The following is a 27593-nucleotide window of genomic DNA, read 5'->3' on the forward strand; positions in this document are numbered from 1 at the left end:
CATAGCGATAGAACAGTTCAAAATGAAAGTATGGTATGTGAATATAACTCTATAAAATTGTAGGAAAATATAAAAAAAAAAATGAAAAAAGGGGGGGGGAGAAAGACCAAAAAACCCATTGTATTGGTTTATCAATTTATTGCCTAAGCTTGAAATTCACCTGCTGAGAGTTAATTGAACTCGACCTTGTAAATATTTCTCCAGCCAGCAAGATACTAGGCATTGTCACTGGGGTGTTGGAGAGATGGAGGACGAAGGGGCTTTCCTTCCCAGTTCTACTGTGGCTTGCTCTTGGAATCCCTGGAGAGCACACTTTTCTCTCCACTGCTTTGGCCCCTGAGGATTCTCCAGTGCTAGGTTCCTGCAGGACACAGCTTTTGCCAGCATTTGACTCCTGCAACTCTCTCTTTGTTCTTCCAAACTCTTAACTTGGGCAGAAATAATGCAAACCAAAAGGCAGTGGAACACCCTCTTTAATGAACTGAAAGAAAACACTGTCAACTGGAATTCTATACCCAGCAAAAATATCTTCCAAAAACATAATCCAATATTATAAGACCCATGTTCAAATTTCCTTGGTTTCCAAATAATGTTCTTTATACCTGATTTTTTTCCTCCAGTCTAGGATCCAATCAAAGGTGTCCCCGTTGCATTAAGTTATTACGTCTCTTTAATCTCCTTTTATCTAAAATAGTCCCTTACCTTTTTATTTTTCATAACATTAACATCTTTAAGAAATCAGGCCAGTTACTTCACAGAATGTCCATCAATTTGGATTTTGTCTGTTCCCTCAGGTAAATATTTTCAGCAAGAACACTTCAGTGATGTGTCCTGCTCAGTGCACCTCACTGGGGCATATGATGTCCCTTTGTCCCATTGTGGTCATGTTACGTTTGACAACTTGGTTGAGGTGCGTCTGCCAGATTTCTCTGTTGTTAGATCCCTTGTCCCTTTGTAAATTCCCCTTTGTGGGGTGATACTTTGAGACCGTAGATATCTTCTTCCCCAATAGGCTTTCATCCATTGATTTTTAGCTTCCATTCATGATTTTTGCCTATGTATGCATTTTTAAGGAAACATTTTGGAATAAAAGTGATTCCTGTTCACATTTAAACGTATCAGTCACCATATTTTCATAAGCATATTCATTGATTATTTAGTTGATGAAAGCTGGGTATGGATTTTTTTTTCTTTCAACCAAGGAATCTGAGGTAATTTATGCCACATGGACGCTCAGCTTGCCTGCCTTCATAGGGAAGCTGTATCCACTATTGTGGTTTCTGGAAGCCTAATATAAAATAACATTATGAAAGCATCAGCACCTAATGTGCTATTGATAACCAGTGTGCCAGACTCCAAATAGCAGGTGCCAGGCCAAGTCCATGTCTTTGACTTTTTAATGGATAAAAACTCAGAGAACTTTTTAAATCTCTGGCCCTAGATGCCTATAATTAAAACCTTCGTTTCTCTTCAAAAATGTCCCATGCCTCTAAGGATCATACCCCTAAAGCCTTTTCTTTTTGAGAAAAGATAAAAGGGTCCCCTCTGTCACTCATGCCACCTGGTGCTCTTACTGGGCTTGGAAAGAGCAACTGATTCTGGGTGAAGGTCTGTCCCTCGGGCCTTGGGGGAGGCCCCGTCCCTTCTCTGTGCCTGCAGCATGTCCGTCTGGCCCCTGTCTGGGCTGACCCTCGGCTCAGGAGAAAGGGCCCTTGCCCACGGCCTCCTTCGGCAGTGCCGTTCCTTCCTTCTTGCAGAGGACTGCTCCCATCGCCTCATTCCCAGATCACAGGAAGGCAGCCCGGAAAACTGACTTCACATTGGGAAGCTTCCAGCTGAGTCTGCCCATCCTCCTGCCCAGTCCAGCAGGAACTTGTTTTGCTCACATTTCCACAGTGCACGTGGGAGCGTTTGCCTTGATCGCCTCCGAGATCATCCTGGCGCCAGAGTCCCCAATGTGATTTCCCTGGAGACTAGAAGACAAGGATTAGGGCAGGGCCTGGAAAATTAGGTGAGGGCTGAGGGCCTATGGTTTCTTTTTATGGAGTGGATCATCACTGTTTTTTTAATGCAGAACTCTGAGAAATGTGCTTCCAGGATCCCTCCCATGGACAAGGCTCAGGATGGATCCCTCTTATGCTGAGTTTCACTGAGGGGTGGGGGTCAGCTGGTTCCCAGAGTCAGGCCAAGGCGGAGCTGACCTGGGAGGGGTTCTCAGGGTGAGCAGGAATCCCAGGGAAGGGCATGGGTTGCTGAGCCCACTCACTTGATGTACTGGAGCCCATGGTTTCCGGACAGAGCCGTGGCAACACATATCGCCCCATCCATCCCCAGGGAATTCTCTTGAAGACTAGACAAAGAAAAGATGGAGCCACCACAGTGAGGCATGAGGACAGAAGAAAATGCTCAGAAGCAGCAGCACTCAGTCATCCTGTGAGGTAACAGAGGGGCCTGGGGTTGATTCTGTTACCGTAGCAACTGCAAGGTGGCATTTAACCCTTGAGACTCTAGTGTCTACAGGTAGCCAAGTGCCATGGACTTCATAGAGCCATAAATGCAGATGTTAAAGGACTCACCTCTGGCTTATGTTAAACAAAGCCATCTGCAATGGCACATGGATTGGAATAATCAGAACAGCCTGAATGACTTGTATTCAGAGGGAAAGCACAATGCTGCGGGGGGGCGCCCCAGCAGAGGCGCTGCTCTGGCGCCAGCAGGTCTCTACGGCTACTTACTTGAGTCTTCGGAGACTAGAGTTGACCTTCAGAGCGTTCGCCAGGGCTTTGGCTCCAGCTATCCCGATGGCATTTCCTCTTAAGCTGTTGGGAAAAACAGGAAATCTAAGGCATGGGACAGGCTGAGAGGTGACAACGAGCCCTCTTCACGTGTGTGTGTGTGTGTGGGGGGAGCACCTGCTAGAGGGATCCCCGGCTCCAGCAGTAAGGAGGTTGGGCCGCTCCTTCCTCTCTCCCTGGGGAGCAGCACGGAATTCAGTTCTAGGGAGCAGGACCCATAAAGAAGGGGCGAGTCCGGCCTCCAGGGGTTGCTGGAGCCCTCATCCTCCTTGTCCGTTCCAAAGGAGGACAAACCTGCCTGAGACAGGCACCACTCCACCAGAGGGCCCCCAGCATCTCCGGATCCGCAAAAGCAGGGAACACCTGGACACCCGAGGGCCTCACAGAGCAGGAGTTCGGATCTTATAGACCAAAGACCCAGCCACCCTAGAGACCTAAACTGGGCCCCGGATGTGTCCAGCCTAGGCAAAGCCCACCATGATGGTGACTCCCAGGGAAGAGGCATTAAATGGGAATGGGAAAGCTGGAGCACATCTCATTTTAAAGGAAGATTATTAAAATGACTCAGTTTCATGTGAACTGGCATCTTTTCTTTCGTGTCTATTCATTTTGAATCAACAGCTTTGTTTCTTTCAGCAAGAGAAGGTAGCCAGAGACTGGATACTTACTCAAGGATCTCCAGGGTTCTGTTCACTGCCAGGGCCTCCCCCAGCGCCTGGGCCCCCGGGGCACCGATGGACGCCACCTGGAGGCTGGAAGGGGCGGTGTGGTCAGTGGGGAGGGTCCGGCCTTCCCAGCGCTTCCACCTGCCCCTGGCCCTGCCTCCCTCCAGTCTTCCCCTCCATTTGACCATCTCTTAACTTAGGGCTGAAATTGGTGAGAAATTTCTGACCAATGATCTGATGAGAAATCTCTACAGCTCCTACAGCTGTCTGATGCCTAAGAGAACTGGACGTGAAGGACCGGGGCAGCAGAGCTAGTCCCTTGGAAAGTTGGGGGGAGAATACCCTCCTCTTAATTCTTACTTTCTAGATGTTTGACTTCCCAATCATTGAGCTTAGGAAAAGCAACCACAACCTCTTTGACAAACAGAAATGAGACGCAAGGCAGGACGGTGAGGGGGCTGCCTCCCTGGGCTGCCAGGTGCAGGGAACTTACTGGAGAGCAGTGAGGGCCGTGTTAGCCTTCAGCGCGCTGGCCACCGCAGACGCCCCTTCGTCCCCGATGGCGTTCTCCTGTAAACTGGAGCACGGAGGGAGCCCTTCGGCCACACGGGACCAGCGCTCCAGCAAGAGCCTGCCGAGGTGTCATTCAGAGGACAACACACCACACAGGTCTGTAATTCCAGGGGTCGCCCCGGGGGATAATCGCCCCTCTTGGGCGGCCATCGCAGCCCCACAGAATCGGCTTAACACTTAGAGGGCCTGAGGCTCTGCGCAAGTCTGAGCCACCAGAGGCCGGCGAGAAAAGGGGACCGGCAGTGGGAATCTTGTCAACGAGGGCTTGGGACAGAAGGCATGGTTTTTAGTACCAGCCAGATAATTAAAGTGACCCCCTTGGCCCCCCGGGGCATTCTTGCTAATCAGGGTTTTGTGTCATTTTTTTCCCTCCAAACTGAAGGAAAACAGATCCTGGAGCAGTAAGTGATTAAAAGTTTAGCTCAAGTGTGCACCGGCGTGTGTAAGGGAGCCATCTGCATGAACCTTAACATCCGAATGTGTCTTGCACACTAGGTGTTGTGCAAGGTGGCAGGCCAAGTCCCACCCTCTTGGAAGCTCAGCTGGGGAGATGGGATCAAACGAGCAGTTAGAATAGTCCGAGACCCCCACAGGGTCTCCACCGCAGCGTGCTCACAGAAGGCTGCCCCCAAGAAGTAGGTCTAAACTACTGCATCCCTAGAGCTGAGAGAAGTGAGACTGGGGGTGCAAAGGCAGCAGGTCCCTGAGGGCCGTATCAGCCACACTGGGAGGTCAGACTCGACTCTGCAGGCACCATACATCTCCCCCAGGAGGAGGACAGCCGGACTGAGAGGAGGGGCTGGATGTGGCAGCTGTCGCAGGCATGCATGTAAGAGATGCTAGTGGCCTGGCCATCGCTGATGGGGACAGAGGGAAATGGTGGGTGGAGAGAATTGGGAGGGAGCGTCGACAAGGGCACGGTGATGAGTTGGAAGTGGGAGTGAGAGAGAAGGCGAGGTTTCCGGCTTGCACAGGTGGTTGGCTGGTTCCATTCTGGAGAGGTGGAACCAAGAGAGAATCCGGCTTGTGGGGGAGATCACGCAGTCAGGTGGAAGGACCTGTGTCACCCCCGAGTGGAGCTGCAGGGGGCAGTGGGTCTGGAGCCTCTGGAGCCTCTGAGAAGGCTGGGATAGAGATGGGGGAGCCGGATGGCTCTTGGGAGGTAACTGGAACCTGGGTGGGGTGGGGGGAGAGCTCCCAGAAAAGAGATGTCAAGGAAAGATGGCCGAGGGCAGAACCCTCAGAAACAGCAGCATTGAAGGGTCGGCCAGAAGCAGAGGAGAAGCAGCCAGAGCGGAGGTGTCCTGGGAGCTGGTCTAGGTCAAAGGCAGGTAAAGGTCAACAGATTAAGCAGTCACCATGTGACCCAGGAGTTCCACCCCAAGGAATCCACCCAAGAGATTCCATACAAAACTCGTACACAAACATTCATAGCAGTGTTATTAATAGTCAACAAGTGGACACAACCCAGCTGCACCTCAGTTGAATGGATAAACAAAATGTGGTTCATCCAGGGGCTGGGGAGTGACTGCTTTTGGGGTGATGAAAATATTCTAAAATTGATTGTGGTAATGGTTGCACAACTCTGAATACACTAACAGCCAATGGATTGCACACGTTAAGTGGGAGAATTTTGTGGTATATTAAAGTGTTAAATGAAAAAATAAAGATGAGGATTGCAGTGTGCCTGGCTTTTGCAGAAGCAGTTGGGTGCTGAGGGCCCTCAGTGGGAGCCCTGCACCCGGGGGGGCCCCAAATTTTCAGACTCCCAGGGACACGGGGGCCCCACTTACTCCAAGCTGGCCAGGCTCCTGTTGAGCTGCAGCGCGCCCCCGAGGGCCCTGGCGGCGCCGGCCTGGAGGAAGTTCCACTGGAGGCTGGGGACACAGACCCGTGAGCAGCAGGCGGGGGCCGGGAGGGGGCCCGGCCGGACAGAGGACGCTCCTCTCGGGGAAGCCCCAGGCCGGGCAAGGAGTTCCCCCAGCGCGGGCGCGCGGCCACTGGTGTGGACGGGGGATTCCTGCAACTCCTCAAGTTCGGGGTGCACTCTGCTTAGGGGCGGGGGGCACCCCCCCACCCCAACCCCGGGCCCCTGTGGGGGTCAGCCTCGGGAGGCAGTGCGGGGGTGAGGACACAGGTTCCTGGAGGCGGCCCTGGGACCTGGGGGGGGGTCGGCCTTGGGGGGTCCCACCGGTGATTGGGGAGGGGTGCTCGGGGCGGGGAGCCGCAGACTCACTGGAGGGACGTGAGGGCTCGGTTTTCTCCCACTGCCGCCGCGATGGCCCGGGCGCCCTGGTCGTAGAGGAGGTTGGCGGCCAGGCTGCGACAAGGAGCAGGGGCCAGTGAGCGTCCGCGCCGCGCCCCCGTTACAAGCATCTGGATGGCGGGCCCGGGGGCAGGCGGCCCCACCGCTGGGCGCTGACCACGCGCGGCTCACCGAGGTTCCGGGAGCCCGGGGCACCCGCTGCCCTCGCCCCGCAGCCTCCGGCGCCCCCCGTGCTCGCGCATCCCGCAGGCGCGAGGCAGGCAGAGTCGCCCACGTGAACGGGGGGCTTGCGTCCCGGGCCGCGCCCCTCCCCAGCCGCGTGCAGTGGCCGTGCCCCCACCTACTCCAGGTTCTGCAGGGTGCTGTTGGCGCGGAGCGCGCGCGCCAGGGCCTGGGCTCCGTCGGGGCTGATGGAGTTTTCCCGGAGGCTGAGGAAAGAGAGAAGACCCGGGGCGTCCGACCCGCCACCCTCCTGGAGGCCTGGGGCGGGGGAGGCCAGACCGCGCAGATGCCGGGCTTGGCGCTGGGACCCCCGCATCCTGTGCGCCCAGAGGTGGGGGCCCCAGCCTGCTCCAGCCAGGCTCGGGTGGCAGCCAGCAGGGAGGGGAGGACAGGAGGGGCGTGTGAGGGAGGGTCCCGGAGGCAGGCGGGGGGCGATGCCTGAAGGGCCCGCACACAGGAAGGGGCAGAGAAGGGGCACCGTGAGGGCCACACTGTCCCCTCCCCACCCCCCGAGGGAGCAGGAAGAGGGACAGGGTGCCAGGTCCCGAAGGGAGCCGGCGCATGACCACGGGAGACAAAGCTCCTGCGCGGTGGGCGAGGGGGTCAGGCCCTGTGGGCAAAGGGACGCCACGGTCGGAGGGGGAGGCGGGACTCACTTGAGGCTGAGGAGGGTCCGGTTGGCACAGAGGGCCCCGGTCAGCGCCGCCACCCCCGCGTCGCTGATGGAATTGCTCTGCAGGCTGCAGGCAGAGGGGGGCTCACTTGGGGGGGGCTGTCCCAGGACCCGGAGGGCTGGGGTGCAGCCCAGGGCTGTGGGCGGGTTCAGTGGGACTACCCCCTACCTGGCACTTCTCCCCACACTTTCCTCTCCTCTCCCCCCACCTTCCAGCCCCTGATACCTCAGGGCAGGGGGTTTAGCACATCAAGCCTCAAGGTTTAGCCTCTGCCTTGGTGTGGGTGGCACCAAACGGCCCCTGAGGGGATTGCATTGTGTCCATGGCCCCCAGAGCCATCACTGTGGCAGTGTCCAGGGTGGGGGCTGTACCGGCTCCTGCACCCTACCCTGAGGCCACCGCAGCCACACCAGCCTTCAGCCACCTGCATCTGTTTCTCCGGGACACTCAGTGCCTGTTGCCACTCTGAAAACTCCAGAACCAATCACACCCCTTTTCTCCGGGGGACAGGTGGTGGGTATGGTGGGGAGAAACAGAGACCAGAGTATGGCCAGGGCTTGTGGTTGGTTTGGCTCTGGCCAGGAAGTCACCCCGACTGACAGCCCTCCTCCAGGGCCCACCCATCTGCTAGGCCGGGGGTCCCGCCGCACCCTGGACGGGGGTCAGGCAGACTCACTCCAGGCTCTCCAGGCCCTGGTTCACCTTCAGGGCCTCAGCCAGGGCCTTGGTGCCTTCATCGCCAAGGCTGTTACTGGAGAACCTGCGAGAGATGGGGCGTGGGTGAGCCGGGCCCTGGAGCAGCCGCACAGGGCCAGGCCCACAACCAGGGTCCAGGAGGCCCTCCCGGGGAGGCCGGGCACGGTCTGTTCTGTCTGAGGCCTGTTGACGTATGCACGTGACTCCCTGCTGCCCATGAGAGGTCAAGGTAGCAAAGTCTTCTTTGACTCTCTGGTGAGAGGTATTTGTGGTACTTTATGTGAATTTGGCCAGGAAAAGCTGTTTGTTTACTTTCTGCCATCTGGGAAGACATTAAATGTGGGACTGAGAAGGTCAGGGCCCGCCCAATCCTGGGGATCCGGCTCTCCATTCTACTGGTCTAATACTTAGACACCAAATCCAGCCGTCCTGCACCCACCCACTCACCCACCCATGCAAGCATGCATCTATCCAGTCATCTGCCCATTCACCCATCTATCCACTCATTCATCATCCGTCTATCCATCCATCCACTTATCTGTCCATCCACCCATTCATCCACCCTCCCATGCATGCATGCATCCATCCAGTCATCTGTCCATTCACCTATCTATCCACTCATTCATCTGTCCATCCATCTATCCATCCACTTATATCTGTCCATTCACCCATCTGTCCATCCATCCATCCATCCACTTATCTGTCCATCCATCCACTCATCCACCCTTCTCTGCAAGCATGCATCCATCCAGTCATCTGTCCATTCACCCATCTATCCACTCCTTCATCCATCTGTCCATTCACCCATCTGTCCATCCATCCATCCATCCATCCATCGATCCACTTATCTGTCCATCCACCCACTCATCCACCCTTCGTGCATGCATGCATCCATCCAGTCATCTGTCCATTCACCCATCTATCCACTCCTTCATCCATCTGTCCATTCACCCATCTGTCCATCCATCCATCCATCCATCCATCCATCCACTTATCTGTCCATCCACCCACTCATCCACCCTTCGTGCATGCATGCATCCATCCAGTCATCTGTCCATTCACCCATCTATCCACTCCTTCATCCATCTGTCCATTCATCCATCCATCCATCCATTCATCCATCCATCCATCCATCCCTCCTTCCATCCCTTCACCCGTGCCCATGTCCAAAGACATCTGCGATGGGTTGGGCATTGTGCCAGGCACCCGGGGTACCCGTCAGGCCCTTCTGCGTTGCTCACATGAGCTCCTTCAGGCTCCTGTTCTGCTTCAGGGCGTGTGCCATCTGCCGGGCTCCAAGGGGCCCGATGGTGTTCTTCTGCAGGCTGTGGGAGAGGGGAAGCATCTCTCAGTAAAGCTGGTGACAACCAGGCCCAGGCCGGGGACATTCCGGGGTCGAGGTGAGAGGTCAGAGGCAACCAGAGTGCCCTCCCCTATATCACGGCCCAGGAGGGGTGTGGTCTCCAGGCAACATCTGTGGATTGTTGCCAAAGTGCTGCCAACAGACTGGCAATACTACGTGGGAGAGCAAGACGCGGGGACAGCCAGGCCCTCCCTTGTAAACCTAAAATATTGAATTTTCCCTGGTGCCCAAAGGAACGAGACCTCCCGCCCTGCCTCTTCCTGGAGTATTTCCTTGAGAAAACTTGTTACTGTAAATCCTTTCTCTGTCCCTTTGAGATGTGTGTAAATCTTTTTAAAATCTAAATGAGCCTCTTGTTTACAACCCAGGGATGTCCTTGGTAAGGGCCTAGGAGCCACCTCTTTGAAATGTGAACATCACGGAGGAGGGCACCCCCAGCTCCCTGCCTCGGGGGGCTGTAGCCTGGGTGCCAGCTCCTGGTTGTAACCACCTACTTGCTTGTCATAAAGATATGAGAAGCTTCATTTTTCCTTTGCATAAAGGCAATGAACTAACACAGATGGCCACCCCAATCACCAGGTAAATTTAGGATGAACTATGCATAGCAAATGGTGCTGTCCAGTCCTCTTACTTGAGGTTTAGTTACTGTTTATCTTGAGAACTGGTATGTGAGGGGCTGTATCTATTGACTATATAAAAAGGTAGGATATCTTTCTCTCTTTGTAACCTCTCGCAGATTGCCTATGATGCATAACACAGTCAGGTTTAATGCTTATTCAAACAATAAAACGTTCGTTCTTTTCTCCATTGGTTGAGAGGATTTTCTGGATTGGCTGTAGATTTGATTTTTAATTATTTCCCCAGCACATGTTCTCCAGAAAGTAAGTGGGCATCAGGTTTTGCGAGGTCCCAGCCAGCCAGGCCAGAAGCCTCCGGACCTTGCCCGCCCATCGCTATTTGCAGCAAACAGGCACAGAGGCCCTTGGGGAAGGAGAGGAGGGGAGAGGAGGCTCTCTGCCAGCCAGCACGTCCACTCACTGCAGCACGGAGAGGGCCCGGCTGCTGGCCAAGGCCTCGGCCATCGACCTGGCACCATCGTCCTTGATGGTGTTGCTCTGGAGGCTGCGGAGGCGAGAGAAAGGGGCATCAGCAGTGGAGCACGTGGGGCCATGAGCGCCCACCGCCCCAGGGTCACCGGGCCCCCAGGCGGGCAGCAGCTGCCCTCAGTGGGGAAGGGGCTGTGACCACGCCATGCCCTCACTGCCCACCACACAGGACCTGGAGGACAAAGGGCCCCTCCCCGTCCCCTCCCCAGGCCCACGGCTTCCCTCCGGGTCAGGAGCGCTTGCCTGTGGACTGGGAACGGGGCGTCCATGGATCAAGCTACACTAACAAACAAGCTCTCCTCTAGATCCTACTTGCAGCCCAAAACCATGGGACCCAAGTGCTGGTGAGGGAGCAGAGAAATTGGAAACGTTGCTGGTGGGAGAGTAAAAGGCTGTAACCGCTGTGGAAGACGGTTCGGCAGCCCTCGCAGAGCTGGACGCAGAATTACCATGTGGCCCGCAATTCCACTCCTGGGTCTATAACCCCGAAGAATGGAGACCAGGGACTCAAACTAAGTACGTGTTTCCGAAGGCGGAGACAGCCTGGATGCCCGCCAGAGGACGGTGGATAAACCCGTGGGGTCCAAGCAGACGGGAATACTGCTCAGCCGTGGAAAGGAATGAAGTGCTGATCCCCTGCTACATTGAGGATGAATTTTGAAAACATGATGCTCAGTGAAAAAAAGCCAGACATAAAAGACCACACATTGTGCGATTCTGTTCGTGTGAAATCTATAAAGACAGGAAGGAGACTAGTGGTTGCCAGGGGCTGCGGGGAAGGGGATGGGGAGTGACTGCTGGTGGGTCCGGGGTCCCCTCTGAGGGTGAGGAAAATGTTTTGGAACCAGGTGGAGGTGGTGGTTACACAACAGTGGTACCAAATACCACCGAGATACACACTTAAATGGTTGATTTTATGTAACGTGAATTTCACCTCATTTTTTTTTAAGTGGAAGAAGAAACACGAGAGTAGCGCCTTCAACTAAGCAGTACGAGGAGGGTACAACAGGCTGTCACCAAACCACAGGAACCTTCTGAAAGATGCTTTTCACTGGGCTGGGAAACACTTCAGGGAAAATTCTAACATGGTGGCCTTGGGAATTCCCCACTCAGTGGCGGACACGTGGTTTTCCTAACACGAGTTTGTCCTTCCCATCTCCACATACCCTCCCCTGCTTCTCCTCTTTCCCTCCACAGGCACAAAGACTGGGGAAGAGCTGGAACTTTTGGAAACTTGCCTAGGATATAAGTCTCCCTGCCCAGTGGGATTGGAGCTGGTATCCCGTGCCTGCCATCTTGAATGGCCTCACACCCCATGGGTGGCTCCTGAGGAGAGGGCAGGGGGGACAGGGAGCGAGTAACCCCTACCTCAGAGAGGCCAGAGTCCGGTTAATCTTCAGCGCATCGGCCAGGGCCTTGGCCCCTGGAGGTCCGATGTTGTTACAGCGGAGGCTGGGGGAGAAAGAGAGAGAACCATCCTCTTCCATCCGACTCCCAGGGAGGGAAGGAGGACTGGAGTCACACTGGCCTTTAGAGCTATGATCCTCGAGAGGAATGAGCCAGGGTTCAGGGTTTCATATTTGGTGGAACCAGGGCAGAGAGCCTTCCTTAGACAAACAAGGAAGGAATGTCCCAAGATAGTCCCATGTGATGGGGAAAAGAAAGTGGAACCTAAAGGATTAGTGGGTCTGGGTGACATGTGGAAATGAGAACAATAACCCCAGATTCGGGGCAGAAAGTCTGGTGCTCAACGGTCCTGGGGGACGAGACTCAGGGAGCAGCTGAAGAGGGGCCGTGCCTTTGCTTTCTCAGCTGTCCTTCCAACCCCGCAGGGGACAGTGTGGTCTGGTGAGGGCTCCCTATTTCTTAGTCCTACAGGGGCTCCTACCTTGGAACCTGCTCTGAGTGAAATACGGGAACCGTGCCCCAAAGCTACCCCCTGGGCTGACTCTGGGGAACCAGGGAAGGGTGGAAGAGAACACAAGCCCTTTCACAGAAGGGAGGAGCCTTCAGGAGTTGGCACACAGTTCTCACTGTTCCAATGAGGAAGGTTTTCTCTTGGGCATTGTTCCAGTTTGATGTATTATGTCCCCCAAAATGCCATTATCTTTGATGCAATCTTGTGTAGGCAGACATATTAGTGTTGATTAGATTTTGGAATCCTTTGGGTGTTTCCATGGAGATGTGATTCAATCAACTGTGTGCCAGACCTTTGGTTGGATAATTTCCATGGAGGTGTTGCCCCACCCATTCAGGGTGGGTCTGAATTAAATTACTGGAGCAGCATATAAGCTCAGACAGAAGGACCGAGCTTGCTACAGCCAAGAGGGACACTTTGAAGAATGCACAGAAGTTGAGAGAGTAGCTGCAGATGAGAGACAGTTTGAACACGGCCATTGAAAGCAGACTCTTGCTCTGGAGAAGCTAAGAGAGGACAAGCATTGAGCTACTAAGAGTGACATTTTTGAGGAACTGCAGCCTAGAGAGGAACGTCCTGGGAGAAAGCTAGTTTGAAACCAGAACTTGGAGCAGATGCTGGCCACTTGCCTTCCCAGCTAACAGAGGTTTTCTGGATGCCATTGGCCAACCTCCAGTGAAAGTACCTGATTATTGATGTGTTACCTTGGACACTTTATGGCCTTAAGACTGTAACTGTGTAACCAAATAAACCCCCTTTTATAAAAGCCAATCCATCTCTGGTGTTTTGCATTCGGGCAGCATTAGCAAACTAGAACAGGCGTCCTACTTACTCCAGAGCGGTCAGACTTCTGTTGACCAGGAGGGACCGGGCCAGAGCCCTGGCCCCTTTGTTACCGATCTGGTTCTCAGCCAAGCTGCCCAGGGAGAGAGAGAGGAGTGGTTATTTCAGGCCAGTGCATCTCTTCACCTCTTTCTCAATGCCAGGTCTGGATTCAGACCCTAGACATCTCGAACGTCATCAGGGACTAGGCATGGGTGGAGATAGGGTGGCCCATTGGAAATCCCCCGAGCCTGGGTGAGGTTGGGCCAGAGCGGATGGACAGACCTCAGTCCAGCAAAGGGTCCCAGGGAAAGTTTGTCCAGAAGCTTCTACCCCAACAGCACAGCAAGAGTATGGCAATTACGGAACCCACCCAGGCGGGTCCCACCAGCAGCAGACTGGTAAACTGGTGCTAGGAAAACCACAGCAAAAACCTGATTTGTAACATTCACCAATTCCCGTGGTGTAAATATTCCCACTGTGCCTATTTCAAGCACTAACAGTTTAACAACTGGCTTGCAACATTCCTGAAAATTTAGCATCCAGCTCTCACAACTGGTACAAACCATTTTCTGCACATCACTGATCACAGCCCTAGTGACAAATGGTAGAGTTATTACAACACTATATTATATGATAAAGTTATTCAGCCATCAAAATGAATGACGTTCTGATACATGCTACAACATGGATAAATCTCGAAGACGTGATGTTGAGTGAAATAAGCCAGAGACAAAGGGACAAATATTGTATGATTCCACTCATAAGAAATGTCTAGGATTAGCAAATTCTCAGGCATGGGGAGTGGATTAGAAGACCAGGGCTGGAGGAGGGAAGCAGGGAGTTATTTTTTAATGGGTGCAGAGCTTCTGTTTGGGGGGATGGAAATGTTTTGGTCATGGATGGTGGTGACAGCAGCACAAGGCTGTGAATGTGATTAATGTCCCTGAATTGCACACATGAAATTGGCTAAAATGGGAAACTTTGTGTTGTGTGTATGTTGCCACAATAAAGTTTTTTTTTAATTAAAAAAAAAAAATAGGTGCCCTTTCTGAACAGTGTTGAGGTCAGACTTTGAGAGGAGCTTTGGGAACCTGGGTGGCCATTCGGGGCTTCTAGCACCTGGGACATGCTCCCATGTCCACGAGCGAGACTGGTCCTCAGCCTGGCGTTTCCTTCTTACACATGAGCTACCCGAGGCTCTGGACCTCTGGAATGGTGGAAACTGCATCCCGAGCCGCGCGCTTCAAAGACCCGTGAACGCGCTCCTGGCCGGCTGCGCGGAGAGGGTGGGGGGGGCCCGGGGCCGGGGATACCTGAGCTTCTCGATGCGGCAGTCCTTCCCGCTCAGCACGCTGCCCAGCAGCTCCATCGCGGGGTCCTGGAACTGGTTGGCATCCAGCCTGGCCAAGGGCAGAGCGACGGTGAGGGGCCCCCGGACACGGGCAGGGCCCCCGGGGAGCAGCAGAGGAACATCGGGCTCGGGTTTCCACCCCTTTGCCCCCGCGCCTCTCCACGCCAACGCGGCATCACCGTCACCGTCGGGGCTCAAAGAGCTGAGGCCGGCACCCCCCCCGAGGGTCAGAGCCTCCCTTAGCGGGCCATAAGTCCGGGGGTCCCTGTCGCCCCAATACCCTTCTCCCGCTGGTGTGAGCCGCCCCTCCTCCCTCATCCCTGCCTCTCCCTCCCCAAGGTCAGGGGCACAGCTTCGGGGGCACCGGGACCCTTCCGAGGGGCACAGTGGGGGTGTGTGTGGGGGTATTCCGGGTCCTCCTGCCGCCCCCCTGGCCCCCTCCCCGCCGCCCCGGGCGCCCACCTGAGGCCCCGGCAGTAGAGCAGCTGGGGGCAGCAGGCTCCGGAGCGCGGCCGGGCTGAGGACCCAGGGACAGGTTTGGCTTCCTGGGCGCAGGCGTCCGACACCTGCAGCAGGTAGGCCAGCGCCACGGTGAGCGCGGGGCCCGAAGAGGCGGCCAGGCCGCCGCCGCCCAGGTGCCGCCTCCACGCGGGCGCCAGCTCCGCGCGCTGCAAGCTCGTGCAGCGGCAGCGCAGCACGTTCCACGGCCCGCGCGCCCAACGGCGGCCGCGGGGTGCCATAGGCCTGCAGGAGCGCGGCCGCCGGCGCGCGGTGCGCCTGGTGCTCGTCCGGGGCCAGCAGCGCGCCCGCCAGCAGGGCGTTGACCCGCGGCGACAGCAGCCCCGACAGGAAGCGCAGGAACACGTCCAGCCGCCCGTCCTCGGCCTGCATGGCGCGCTGGGCCGCGGCGCGGAAGTGCGCCAGGAAGCCGAGCCGCGGCCAGGACACCGCGCCCTCGGTGAAGAGGTCGAAGATGGCCCTGCGGGCCGCCGCGTAGTAGTAGGCCGCGGCCGCGAACTCCTGCAGGGACAGGTGGGCGAAGCAGTAGGCGGCCGCGGAGGCCGCCGTCTCCTCCCGCTGCAGGAAGCAGCTGCACAGGGGGCTCTGCAGCAGGGCCAGGTCCACCCCGAAGGCCTTCAGGTCCTGCTCGTAAAACACGTACTTCTTCCTGACCAGCCCGTGGAAGGCCAGCCGGCCCAGCGTCCCCACCATCTTGCGGCCCCCCTGGGCCACCTGCTCAATCCGGGGGCTCCCAGGTCCCTTGTCCTGGCCGTCCCCGCCGAGGGCCATCCGGAAGTACCAGGCATAGATCTCACACAAGGTCGCGGGGGGCGACAGCTCCGTGTCCTGGGGCCCCGGCCCCTGGCGGGCCCAGTGGCCCAGCGCTGCCCCTGCAACCCGGCAGAAGGCAGGGATGGTGCACATCAGGTACAGGGCCCGGTTAGCCCGCACCTGGCTCAGGACGCGGCCCGAGAGGGCCTGGTCCTCGAGGAACATCTGCTCCAGACACAGCGTGACTTCCTCCTCGTTAAAGCCCCGGATTTCGGTCATTCGGTCCACCAGGCCCCCCGGGATCTGGCCTGCTGCGCCAGGGCGGGAGGTGACCCAGACGGAAACTTCTGGAAAGAGGTTGCCCCGGATGAGGTTGGTGACCAGGTGGTCCACCTGGATCTCCTTCTGGGGGTCCGAGCAGGCCACGGTGTTGGAGAAGTCCAGAGGCATCTTTCCTTCATCCAGGCCGTCCAGGATAAGAAGGACCCTGGCCGGGGGGTCGGCCAGTACTGGGCCAGGCTCCCCGACATGCGGGAGGACGGCACGGACGAGCCTGTGGGCCGACAGCTTCTCGTAGGTGTTGAGCTCCCGGAAAGTCATGGGCAGCACCAGCGAGAAGTCCTTGCTGACCTGCCCTTGGGCCCAGAGGCGGACAAAGTGCCTCACCAGGGTTGTCTTGCCCACGCCGGCCACGCCGACGGTGATGCAGACACGGGGCGGGACGGACACCCGGGAGAGGGGCTGGAAGAGCTGGTCCAGGCCGACGGTCCTGGCGCTGCGCCCGGCCCCCCGGGTGGTCTCCACCTGCGTGAAGTCGTGCTCCCTCAGCTGCAGGTCGCTCAGCCCCTCCACCAGCAGGAGGCTGGTCAGCCTGTGCCCGGGGCCTCCCAGCCCGGGGCCGCCGCCCGTCCGGCTCAGCAGGGCCTCCCGGAGCCTCTGGGTCCTCGAGTCTGCGGGGCAGAGGCCAGAGGGGTGGGTAGTGGCGGAGGCCCCAAGGAGTCCGGCCACCCCCCGGCTGAACCTGCCCCCGGCCACCCACACCCGGCCTACCACTGCTGTGGGGCCCCAGTGGGGTCTCCGGTGTCCCGTCGGGGGTCTGCGTGGCCTGGGGGCCCTGGCTGCCCTTCCCAGCCAGCCGGTCCACGAGGGCCTTCACCTGCTCGGCCGGGGAGCCGGCCTCCCTGCCCGTGCCCACCTCCTGCTTCCTCATGGGGTCGGGGGCCCCCACCCGGAGCTGTGAGAGAGGACCCGGACTCCTGCCACTGTGCCCCTCACCCGGCGAGCCCCCACCCTCCCTGCTTCCGCAGCCCCCAGGAAGCCCCCCGTTCCCTGCTGTCAGGAAGGGTCGTCGGTCCCTGGGTCTGAGTGGGTGAGATGGAGGGCTGGGGCCATACCTGGGTGATACTGCACAGGGTGCTTTGGCTCGCTAGGCCCCGGCATCCTCATCTGTCACCTGGAAACGATGACGAGGCTGTCGGGAGCAGGTCCTCTCGAAAGGAGGGAAGGCGGGCGGGAGGGAGCCTGGCCCTGGGAGCCCTGCCCGGTGACCTGTCTTATTCTGTCCGCCTGGGGTCTCCTGGGTGCGAGGGACCCCTGGCCCACGCCAAGAGGCACCCCTGGGCCCGAGACCCCCGCCTACTTCCTCCTCTCCAGGAGTTGAGTCTGGCTCATTGCCAAGGTCGGCCGCCTTACCCCAGCCAAGGGGACCCCCAGGACCCCGAGCCCTGCCCAGCCCTCCTCCCCTGCCCACCTGCAGGCAGCCCCTCCAGCAGGGTCCCCTGGAGCTCAGGGGCTGGTGGTTGGCAATCCCTTGTCCGTGGTTCTAGGAGAGAAGATGCAAGGGGGACTGGGCACAGGTCATGGCCCCTGTGGCAGAGTCATCAGTGCCGTCCCGGGGCCCCCTCCTGCCCAGCACCCCCCTTCTCCCTGTGTGCAGGGGCCTGTGTCCAGGCCAAGGACTGACGGGGACAGGGGAGAGAACAAAGTTCCTTTCCTTCTAAAACCATAGAATAGAACACATGCCTCCTTCACTCCACACCCCCTCTCCGCAAGGCCCAGAAGCCTCTGTCACCTCCTGTCACTTCCCACCACCCCCATCACCTCCCGTCTCACCTCCCGTCACCTCCCGTCACCTTCATTACCCCCCATTACCACCATACCTCCCATCACCTCCCGTCATCTCCCATCACCCCCAGTCACCTCCTGTCTCCTCCATTACCACCACCTCCTTGTCACCTCCCGTCACCTCCCATCACCTCTCATCACCCCTGATCACCCCCAGTCACCTTCCGTCACCTCCTGTCGCCTCCATCTCCTGTCACCCATCACTTCTGTCACTTCCCATCACTCCCAGTCACTCCTGTCACCTCCTGTCACCTCTGTCACTTCTCCCCGTCCCCTCCTCCCCCTCCTCCTCCCCCTCCCCCTCCTCCTCAGAACCTGCATCTTTGGGCTTCCGTGACCCACCCCCTTCCGCTGTCCGCTGCCCCCTGACCTTTCAGGCTCGTCTTCTCTGCCCTGTGGGGCTTCCTCAGCCCCAGGCCGATGGCTCCTGCTCTCTCCCGGCCCTTTGTAAGGGCACCATTCGGGGGGTGAATCACATTCACAGCCTCGTGCGACTGTAGCCGCATCGCCCCAGAGAGAACCTGCACCGCCGGCGGGGGCTCCCTCCACGCCTCGCTCGTGGCCTCGAATCTGCCGTGGGTCTCTGTGGAGTGGCCTGTTCCAGGCATTCCCGACACGTGGCCTCACGCAACAGCTGTCGTTCCGCGTGTCTTCTCTCAGCAAACCGTTCTCAAGGTTTATCACCTAGAAACGCGCATCGGAACTCCGCTCCCTTTTAGGGCCGGGTGGTAGTCCGGTGGGTGACAGGCACGTGCTGCCTCTCCGTTCACCTGCGGGGGCTTCCCCGTCGGCTCTTGTGACCAGGCTGCCCGCACCCTGGCGAGCCTGGGGTCCCTGCTGTCATCTCTTCGGGGTAAACACGCAGGAGCGGCATGTCCGGCGTGTGGTGACTCTGCTGGTCGCTCTGAATGCCTCTGGCCCTGACACCCCCGTCTAAGCCTGCGACTCCCTTGCTTCAAACCTTCTGGTGACCCCTCCCCCCAAACTCCACACACCTCCCCATGGCCTCGGCGAGGACCCCGTGGTCTGGCGCGGACACTGCCCCCCTCGCCCACCCCGTCTGCCTCTGGCTTCCTCTGGGGAGCTGCCCTTTGCACATTCTGTTCCCTTTCTGGGCCTGCTGGTCCCTTTGCCGCCTGTCTGCTAATTCCTACCGCCTTTCCACACTCAGCTCAAGTGGCCGCCAGGGGGGCCTTTCCTGAACCCCGGGTTCTGGGTCAGGGGCCTCAGGATGGCGACCAGATTTTAATTATGGGTCAGTCTGTGAGGTCAGGAAATGCAGCCCCTTGGGCCACGCGAGCCGTGACTGCACCAGGGTGACGGGCGGGCAGGGAGAGCGAAAGGCGGTGGGGAAGCCCGGCCTGCAGGCCCTTCCTGTTCAGCACGGCCACCCCGGGCTCCCAGGTGCCAGCGGAGGGGAGGTGGGCAGGGCCCAGGCGGGCGCCATCAGATGGAGCTGCACAGCCTCCTCTCCCTGCTGGCTGGACTCAGTCTCCTCATCTTACACGTGAGAAAACTCACAGTCTTCCTCTCGGTTCAGGTCCCCCAAGACCAGACTGAAGGGGGCAATGAACCAGGAGTGGGGAGAGCAGAGCCAGAGGTGGGCTGTCGTATTGTGGGGCCGGAGGGCAGGCGAGGGGAGGGCAGGGGGCCTGGGCTTGCCCCAGGGGGCCTAATTCACTGTCCCCGCCAGGCGTGGTGCTGCTCCTGGCTCCCAGTTCGGGGTGACAGTCACCCCGGCCCCCCACCCCCATTTCCTGGCTAGTTTTCAGCCTCTATGGTGCTCCAGCCACAGCCTCCTGACAGGCTGGAACAGAGAGGTTCAGGGCCTGTTCCAGGCAGCACAGCAAGCCCACAGGCAGCCTGGTAGAGAAAGCAGAAACCTGTCCGGGGCGGCTGCTGGAAGCTGGGGGTGAAGGTGCAGCCCTGGGGCCACCCCCCACCTCGACCCTATGGTCCAACCCAATGGCGGCAGGGAGACGGACACCCGCCAGTCAGGGTAAGTCCATTGTCATCCAGGGGCAGAGGGGTTGGCGAGGAGTGAAGGAGTCTGGGCTCAGGAGGGGCCCAGGGTTACCCGGGTGGAGTGTTGCTCGGGAAGGGGGGTGGGGGATGGTGGGGAGGGAGGACCCCTCTATTTGCAGAGGAGAATCCGGGATCCGGGAAGGCCAAGTCCCTTTCCCAGGTCATGCAGCTGGTGCGGCCTGGCCAGGCTTGGCCCCACTTGGTGCGGTTGCCCCTCTGGGCTCTGCGGGGGCCCCTAAACTCTCCGGTTCCGTTTATAAAATGGCTCCGAGCCCAGCTGCCACGTGCCCCCGGGGCTGCTGCCAGGAGCCTGGAAACCACGGGCCTCGGGCACTTCTGCACCGTGGGAGCGAACGCAGCAGGTGCTGCTCGAATTGCCCATTAAAAATTCCTCCGCAGACTTTGCTGCTGCCCCGGGGGAGCAGATGAGACCCCGAGCCCCAGCCCCAGGGTCCTCTGATTCTCGGGCTTGTTTGCTCAGGATTCCCGGCTCCAGCCCCCGGGACTGAACAGCTTCCCCACCGCGGTCTTGCACTGGGGATCCCAGCGTCTTCCCTCGGGGTGGAACATGCTGGAAGGAGCTCAAGTGAAACAGCCTCTTGCAGCCACTCCGTTCATGGGAACTGATGAGTTCAGGGTGGGTGAGACCGCGTTGCCTGGGGAAGGTGACCGCCCGGTAAGCCCGCACTCGCCCTCGTTTTATTTTTTCAGATCCCTGCTTCACTCCTTTATTTTTCTGGATGTCAAAGCCAGGAAAAGCCAGGTGGGCTCGCGGCCGACGTTGCATTCCATGCCTGGGGCCCCAGGGGTGACTTTGGCGTCTTCTTCCGGTCCTGTAAAAATGCTTTATGCTTTTCCTTAGATCTGGTCCATTTCTTATTTGTTTCTAAGGATTTTGTATTTTTGTTGCTATTATGAGATTGTTGGTATAAAAGGAAACATTCATTTCTGAGCATTGATCTTAATAAGTTCACATCAACTTATTAAGGGCTCATATTAGTTCAAGTTGTTTCTCAGTTCATTCTTTCCGGGGTTTTTGTATTACCGCAAATAAGGATGTTTCTGTCTCTTATTTTGTACAATTTTGCTACGTTGGCCAGACCCTCCCCTTCCCTGAGCGACGATGACTGACAGCTGTCACCACAACTGTCACCACAGACGTCACCACAGCCGTCACCACAGCTGTCCGCTCGCCCCCGGCCCCTGGCCCACACTTAGACACCGTGTCTGTGGCAGATTTCCAATTAGTGCTCCTCTCCCGTTGGGGAAATTTCCTTCAGTGCCCCGTATCCTATCACCAGTCTAATAATATGGAGTGTGTATTGCATGCTGTCTGTGCTCCAGTTTTGCTAAGCCCTGTGTTTACATCATCTCTTTTACTTCTCCTAACAGCTGTCTTGGCGAGTCTCCCATTTTATAGACTGAGGCTCAGAGAGGTTAAACAACCTGCCTGAGGACACACAGCGGGGCCATGGTAGAGCCAAATCAGAACGAGGGCCTCACTTGCCCCCGAGCTTCCCCTCCAGGGCGACTGCCTGTCCTGGTGCCTCTTCAGATGTTTTAAAAGTTAGAACTGTGTGTTAAATTAGCAAACGACTCCTTAGCGTATGCTGAGATAATCGTGTGGTTTATTTCCGTTCATTCATGCGACCAGCGAGTATTTATCGCGGCCCTTTTATAGGTTCTTGGCACCGGGGATTTGAGGTGAACATGTTAGATGAGGACCCTACCCCGTGAGTGTGCTGGGAGGAGGGGTTAATGACATAAAGAAGAAAACAAATAAATAAGCAAGGCAATTTCTAATGGTGACGCGTGCTGAGAAGGAAGCAGACGGTGTGACGTTCCCGAGAGGGTGGTGGTCCAGGGGAGGTGCCACCTTGGTCGCGGTGGCCAGGGGAGGCCTCTGGAGGAGGCCACATTTGAGCAGAGAAGGGAAGGCTGGGAGTGAGTGAGCGCTGCAGGGGACACGGCCAGTGCCCGCGCCCCACGTGTTAGAGGAGCAGGAAAGGCTGGAGGAGCTGGGGTGCAGGGGCGAGTGGGGTGCTGGGGGCTGAGGTCAGAGGGTGGCTGGAGACCTGGTCAAGGCAAGCCTTGTGTGCCCTTGTGAGGAGTTTGGGTTTGTTCTAAGTGTGGTGAGAAGCTGCTGGAGGGAAGGCATGATGGGTATCCATCAGCTCCTGTATCTGTGAGCGTTGCTGATAGGTTTTCTAATATTGAACCAGAATATAACCTTCCATTTATATTAAGCTGTAAAAACAGGATGGCTAGCACAGAAATAGGTACATAAATCAATAGAAACAGTACATAGAGTCCAAAAACAAATATATTTAGAAAGGAGTTTGGGAACATGACAAAAAGAGCATTTCAAATCAGTGGAAGTGGCAGGGCCATTGGCCAGCCTATGAAAACAAAATTTTGGGCTTTACTTCATGTTGAATACAAAGTTTAATTTCAGATGGATTAAAGAGTTAAAATTAGACACACAAACCCATAAAAGCACAATTAGAAAATATGAGAGAATAGTTTTAAATCTGTGTGCAAGGAAGGCCTGCTTTAAGCCAGACATAAAACCCAAGTCACAAAGGGAAGACTAACAGATTTGACTTCATATAAATGTAATATTTCTGAATAATAAAAGAGACCATAAATAGAGTTGAAAGAAAAGCCACAAGCTGGGAGTCAACATTTGCAACATACAAGAAAGAGCATCAATATCCTTAATATATAAAGAACTTTTATAAATCAATAAGAAAGAACCAAATAGAATTATAAACAGAGATTATTTATAGAAGGAAATAAATGATAAAAATATTGAAAGTATGCTCAATCTCACTACTGATCAAGAAAAAACAAAATAGCGAGTTATCATTTTTCATCTAATTGGCAAAGAATATAAAGACATAACAGGCTGCAATGGTGAGAATGTGGGAGACATTGGAACCTTAATACATAGCTGGTGGGAGTGTAAATGGGTTCAATAATTCTGGATCATAATTTGTCACTATTTACTGCTAATAAATAGCTTTTGACCCAGAAATTCCATTTCTGGGAATTTATCCTACAGAAATAATTGGACAAGTACACCAGATGTGGTTACTAGGAAGGGTATGGAAACACTTTATTACAGCAGGAAATTGAAGGGGAAAAAAAAACTTTCTATCCCATAGGGATTGGTAAAATAAATCGATTATGATCCAGTTATGCAGTGAAATACTATGTGGCCATTACAAATAATAAGGTCGCGCTATGTGTCAAGCCTGAAAACATCTACGGTGTATTTTTTGTCTCCCGATGTCATAAGTTTTAGTCCAGTCACCTTTTTTGAAATATAATTTATATACAATAATATCCACCCATGCTAAGTGTACAGTTATAGGAATTTTACACATATACACATCTATGAAACAACTACCACAATCGAGATGTTGAACATTTCCTTCTCTGGAAAATATTCCTTCATGCCCTTTTGCAGTCAACCCCCCACCCCCATCCCCCAGTCCCAGGCCATTGGTTGGCTTTTTATATAGATTAGTTTTGCTTTTTCTAGAATTTGGTAATTGTAGAATCATACAGGATCTACAGTAAATTTTTATGTGGAAAAAGAACACGGTACAGAGAGAATTATGATATATAATACCATTTTTGCCTAGCTATAGAAAAAAGCTAGAAATATATAATAGAGGGATTAAAGACTTTTTAAAATTATTTTGTGAATTTCAGTCCCTTAAATTTTGCTAGCAAACTTGTATTGCTTTTTCTCCTCTCCATTTGTATTGGTTGCTTGCAAAATTACAAAAGTAATATATGCTCACTAAAACATTTAAATAATACAAAAGTAAATAAAGTATATATCCCGTTTCCATTCTTCATGGGTAACCCGTTCTGGTTGATGGCTTGTTTTAAAAATTTAAGTGCCAGTTAGATGGGGAAAATATAGGAAATAAAAGGTAGCAAGGTTGGAATGAAGAAAGAAAACTTTCACTATTCACAGTGACATGACTGTATAACAGAGAAAATCCAAAAGAATCTACAAACATACATTAGAACTAATAAGTGAATTTAGCAAGGTTCCAGATACAAGATCAATACCAAAATCAATTGTAATAATGAAGTTGGAGGCCTACCTCACACCATATACAAAATGTTAACTTAAAATGGATCAAAGACCTAAATGTAAGAGCTAAGACAATAAAATTCTTAGAAGAAAACCCAGAGGTAAATATTTATGACCTTGGATTTATCAGTGGGTTCTCAGTTGTGACACGGAAAGCAGGAGCAATGAAAAATAAAATAGATGAATTGGATTTCACCAAAATTAACACTTTTGTGCACCAGATGACATTATCATTATAAAGAAAGTGAAAAGACAACCTACGGAATGAGAAAAAATATTTGCCCATTATATATCTGATAAGGGCCTACTATCCGGAATATATAAAGAGCTCTTACAACTCAACAACAACAAAATCAACACACTTAAAAAATGAGCAAAGGACTTAAACAGACACTTCTCCAAAGAAAACATGCAAATGGCCAACAAGCATGTGAAAAGATGCTCATCATTAATCATTAGGGAAATGCAAATCAAAACCACAATAATACACCATTTCACACCTGTGAGGATGGCTATTATCACAAAAACAGAAAATGGCCATTGTTGGCTAGGATGTGGAGAAGTTGGAACCAGTTGGTGGGAGTGTAAGAGGGTTCAGCCACTGTGGAAAACAGTTTGGTGGTTCCTTAAAAAGTTAAACATGGAATGATCATATGACCCAGCAATTCCTCTCCAGGTATATATCCTGAAGAACTGAAAACAGGGATTCAGACAGATACTTGTACAGCAATGTTCATCACAGCTTTATTCACAAGGACCTAAAGGTGAAAGCCACCCAAGTGTCCAACAGAAGAATGGAGAAACGAAACGTGGCCCATCCATATGGTGGAATATTATCCAGCCGTTAAAAGGAATGAGGTTCCCATACAGGCGACAACATGGATGAGCCTCAAAGACATCGTGTTGAGTGAAACAAACCTGACACAAAGGATGAACTTTGTACGGTTCCACTTATATGAACAGTGTAGAACAGGCGAATTCACGGAGACAAAAAGGAGATTAGATTAGGAGCTGGGGGAGGGGAGGCTGGGGAGTCCGTACTTAGTGGGGACAGAGCTTCTGTTTGGGGTGAAGAAAAGTTCTGGTAACGGATGGTGGTGATGGTAGCACAACATTGTAAATAATAATAATTGTACACTTAAAAAGTTAAAATGGCAAATTTTATGATTATATATATAATAATATATAATATATAAAACCACAATAAACATAAGTAAAAAAAATTTTTAAGTGATGGGTGAGGAAGAGGCTTGGGAAATGGGGATTTCAGATAAACAGCAGATAGTTTTGTTTTGTTTTTAGTATAAATATGTCCCCTGTAATACTTGGGATATACTTATACAGAAAGTGTTTCATTTTTTATCCAAACTTCACATTTCCTGGGCACCCTGTATTTTACCTGGCACCCATACTCAGGCCCCAGTCGGATATGGGCTCCCCTTCTCCAGTCTGGCTTTTGCCTCAGTCACCGTCTCCATCGGGGACAGAGGACACCCCTGCAAGCAAACCAAGAACTACCCCGAAACCACCACCTCGGGGCCAGAACAGAGCAGGGCCTGGGAATGGGGGTCTCCCCCCGCAGGGGCTGCTGCCTGGCTACTGCTGCGGTCAGGCCCTCCGTGCAGCCCCAGATACCTGCCTTCAGGGCAGAACCTACCGCGGACCAGGACATGGGCAGCTGGGAGGCCCCTCCACCGGGGACGGGCAGGCCAACCCCCCTATGCAGACAGCCTGCAGCGAGACCCCCGGGAGAGCCCAGCTTCAAGGGGGGAGACCAGGGCAGGCGGCCCTGAGGGACGATGGGGACCCACTGCCGCCTCCCTCGGGGCCTGCCACCCTGGAGCCCCCAGCCTGTCCTCCAGAGCTTTGTTGGTCAGGGAGGGTGGATCTAAGGGCCTGTGTTCCCCGGTGTACATGTGGCTTGAACCCTGTGCTTTCTGTTTCAGCCAGAAGGTCCCCATCTTCATCCTGCATGTTCCTCCCAGGGGCGTCAGTTTGGCTCTGAGCCTTGGTCACCGAGAGGGAGCCCTGCTTGGCTTCTCCCAGGATGGACGGCCCTTGCTCTGCTGCCTGCCACTTGGTGACGGTGTGCAGGGCCCCCCAGTCCCAACCGCCGGCTGGGGCTGCTGCACCTCTGGCCATGGTTACTTGGATGCTTTCCTCTGCCCGACTCCTGGGACCCCCTTCCTGCCTGAGCCCTGTGCATGTGGCTGGCTGACCAGGGGAGCTCAAATGGCCTTCTAGAAAGAAATGGGGCCTGCACCATGAGACCCCCACCCCCGACAGCTGGCCACGGAGGGCTGGTGCTGGCCAAGGGTCAGCCTCTGGGCCCTGGGGATGCTGGTGGACCTGGGGTCCCCTGGCCGTGAGCCCCACTGCAGGAAGGCTCCAAGGCGAGGACCCATGGCCAACACCCACCCTGGCCCAGCTCAGCAGCGCCTCCTCCAAGAAGGCCTCCTGTGGTTGCCCTCACTTGCAGAATGACGGTCCATCCCTGGAGCTCCCCTCGTGGTGGAGCCGCATCTCCGTCCCGGGTGTGGCCGGGAGAGACCCTCCCTCAAGGCGGGGTGGCCTTATGGTGCAGCTCCCTGTGCTGGGCAGACCCGGCCACTGCACCGTCCCCTCCCCGAACGCACAGCCCGGGAGGCAGGGCCTGGCGTTACCACCTCCGTCCCCCAGGCGGGCACCCGGAGCAGGGAGGGTGAGCCGCCTGCCGGGGCCCCAGCCGGGAAGGGGGGACCCACTGGCAGGGCTGCTCAGCCTCGCGGCGGCCCCCTGACTCACTGGTGCCCGGGGAGCCCCGGCCTGTCCCCTGGGTCAGGAGCTCAGCTCCCCCTCAGCCCGAGGCTGATTTGGGCCCCGCGGGGAGCTCGTCCTGCCCGGTGCCCCCAGCACCCGTGGGGACGTCTTCTCCGAGGCTCACGCGGACACCTTGTCTTTCCGCAGCCCCCCAAGCCCTCCGCAGCCTGGCTCGGGCCTTGGACGTCGCTGGCCCTCCTGCCGGCCCACCCTCTTCCTTCCCCCTTCGCTGGGGCCACCTGGACTCAACTTACCTCCCGGGCCTCGGGGCTGCTCCGGGGCTGCCAGGCCGGGGGTGCTGGGGGTCTCCATCCCGGCGCTCCGGGGGCTCAGCCCTGCTCCGGCGGCTGGGGGTGGCGCACAGTGGGGGGCGGCCTTGGGGGACTTGGGGGCAGCTCCGCAGGGCCCTGAGCCCGCGGGGTCAGCCGGGGTCGGCCGGGGCCGGGGCGCAGCCTGGGCCGGGGGCTTCCGAGGGCTCGGGGTCCCTCGGCAGGCTGACCGGGCGGGGCCGGGGAGGACAGAGCAGCCCCTCGGCTCCCCCGGGCGCCCCGGCAGCCACGCTCGCTCCTCACCCCTTCCTGTGCCCCCACCTCAACCTTCCTTCCTGTCTGATTTCAAAAGCCAACAGCCTCGCGGACGAATCGAGGGCTGCGGCGGCCTCGGGCTCCTCTGGGGGGGCGCAGGGGGTGGTGCCGGGGGTCTGGTTTCCAGGACCCCGGCCCCAGCCCACCAGAGGCTCAGGAGAAGCTGGTTGAGCAGCCTGCGCAGCCCAGGCAGCCCCCCACCCCGCCGAGAGATCAGCCTC

At 55.8% G+C, this 27593-nt stretch overlaps 1 protein-coding gene across 1 annotated transcript; it reads right to left on the reverse strand.

Annotated features, from left to right (window-relative positions):
- Positions 1-455: 455 nt before the first annotated feature.
- On the reverse strand, positions 456-27389 carry NLRC3 (NLR family CARD domain containing 3). The gene is given in 21 exon segments (XM_037813525.1): positions 456-1973; positions 2267-2350; positions 2736-2819; positions 3464-3547; positions 3954-4037; positions 5827-5910; positions 6270-6353; positions 6644-6727; positions 7178-7261; positions 7872-7955; positions 9133-9216; positions 10293-10376; positions 11729-11812; positions 13111-13194; positions 14417-14503; positions 14917-15155; positions 15157-16676; positions 16777-16960; positions 17121-17179; positions 17477-17548; positions 27043-27389. Coding segments are annotated over 18 exon segments (3189 nt in total). The 5' UTR covers positions 16937-16960; positions 17121-17179; positions 17477-17548; positions 27043-27389; the 3' UTR covers positions 456-1882.
- Between the last annotated feature and the right edge of the window lie 204 nt (positions 27390-27593).

Source organism: Choloepus didactylus, chromosome 21 (assembly GCF_015220235.1).
Source record: "Choloepus didactylus isolate mChoDid1 chromosome 21, mChoDid1.pri, whole genome shotgun sequence".
In the NCBI taxonomy this organism is placed as follows: domain Eukaryota; kingdom Metazoa; phylum Chordata; class Mammalia; order Pilosa; family Megalonychidae; genus Choloepus; species Choloepus didactylus.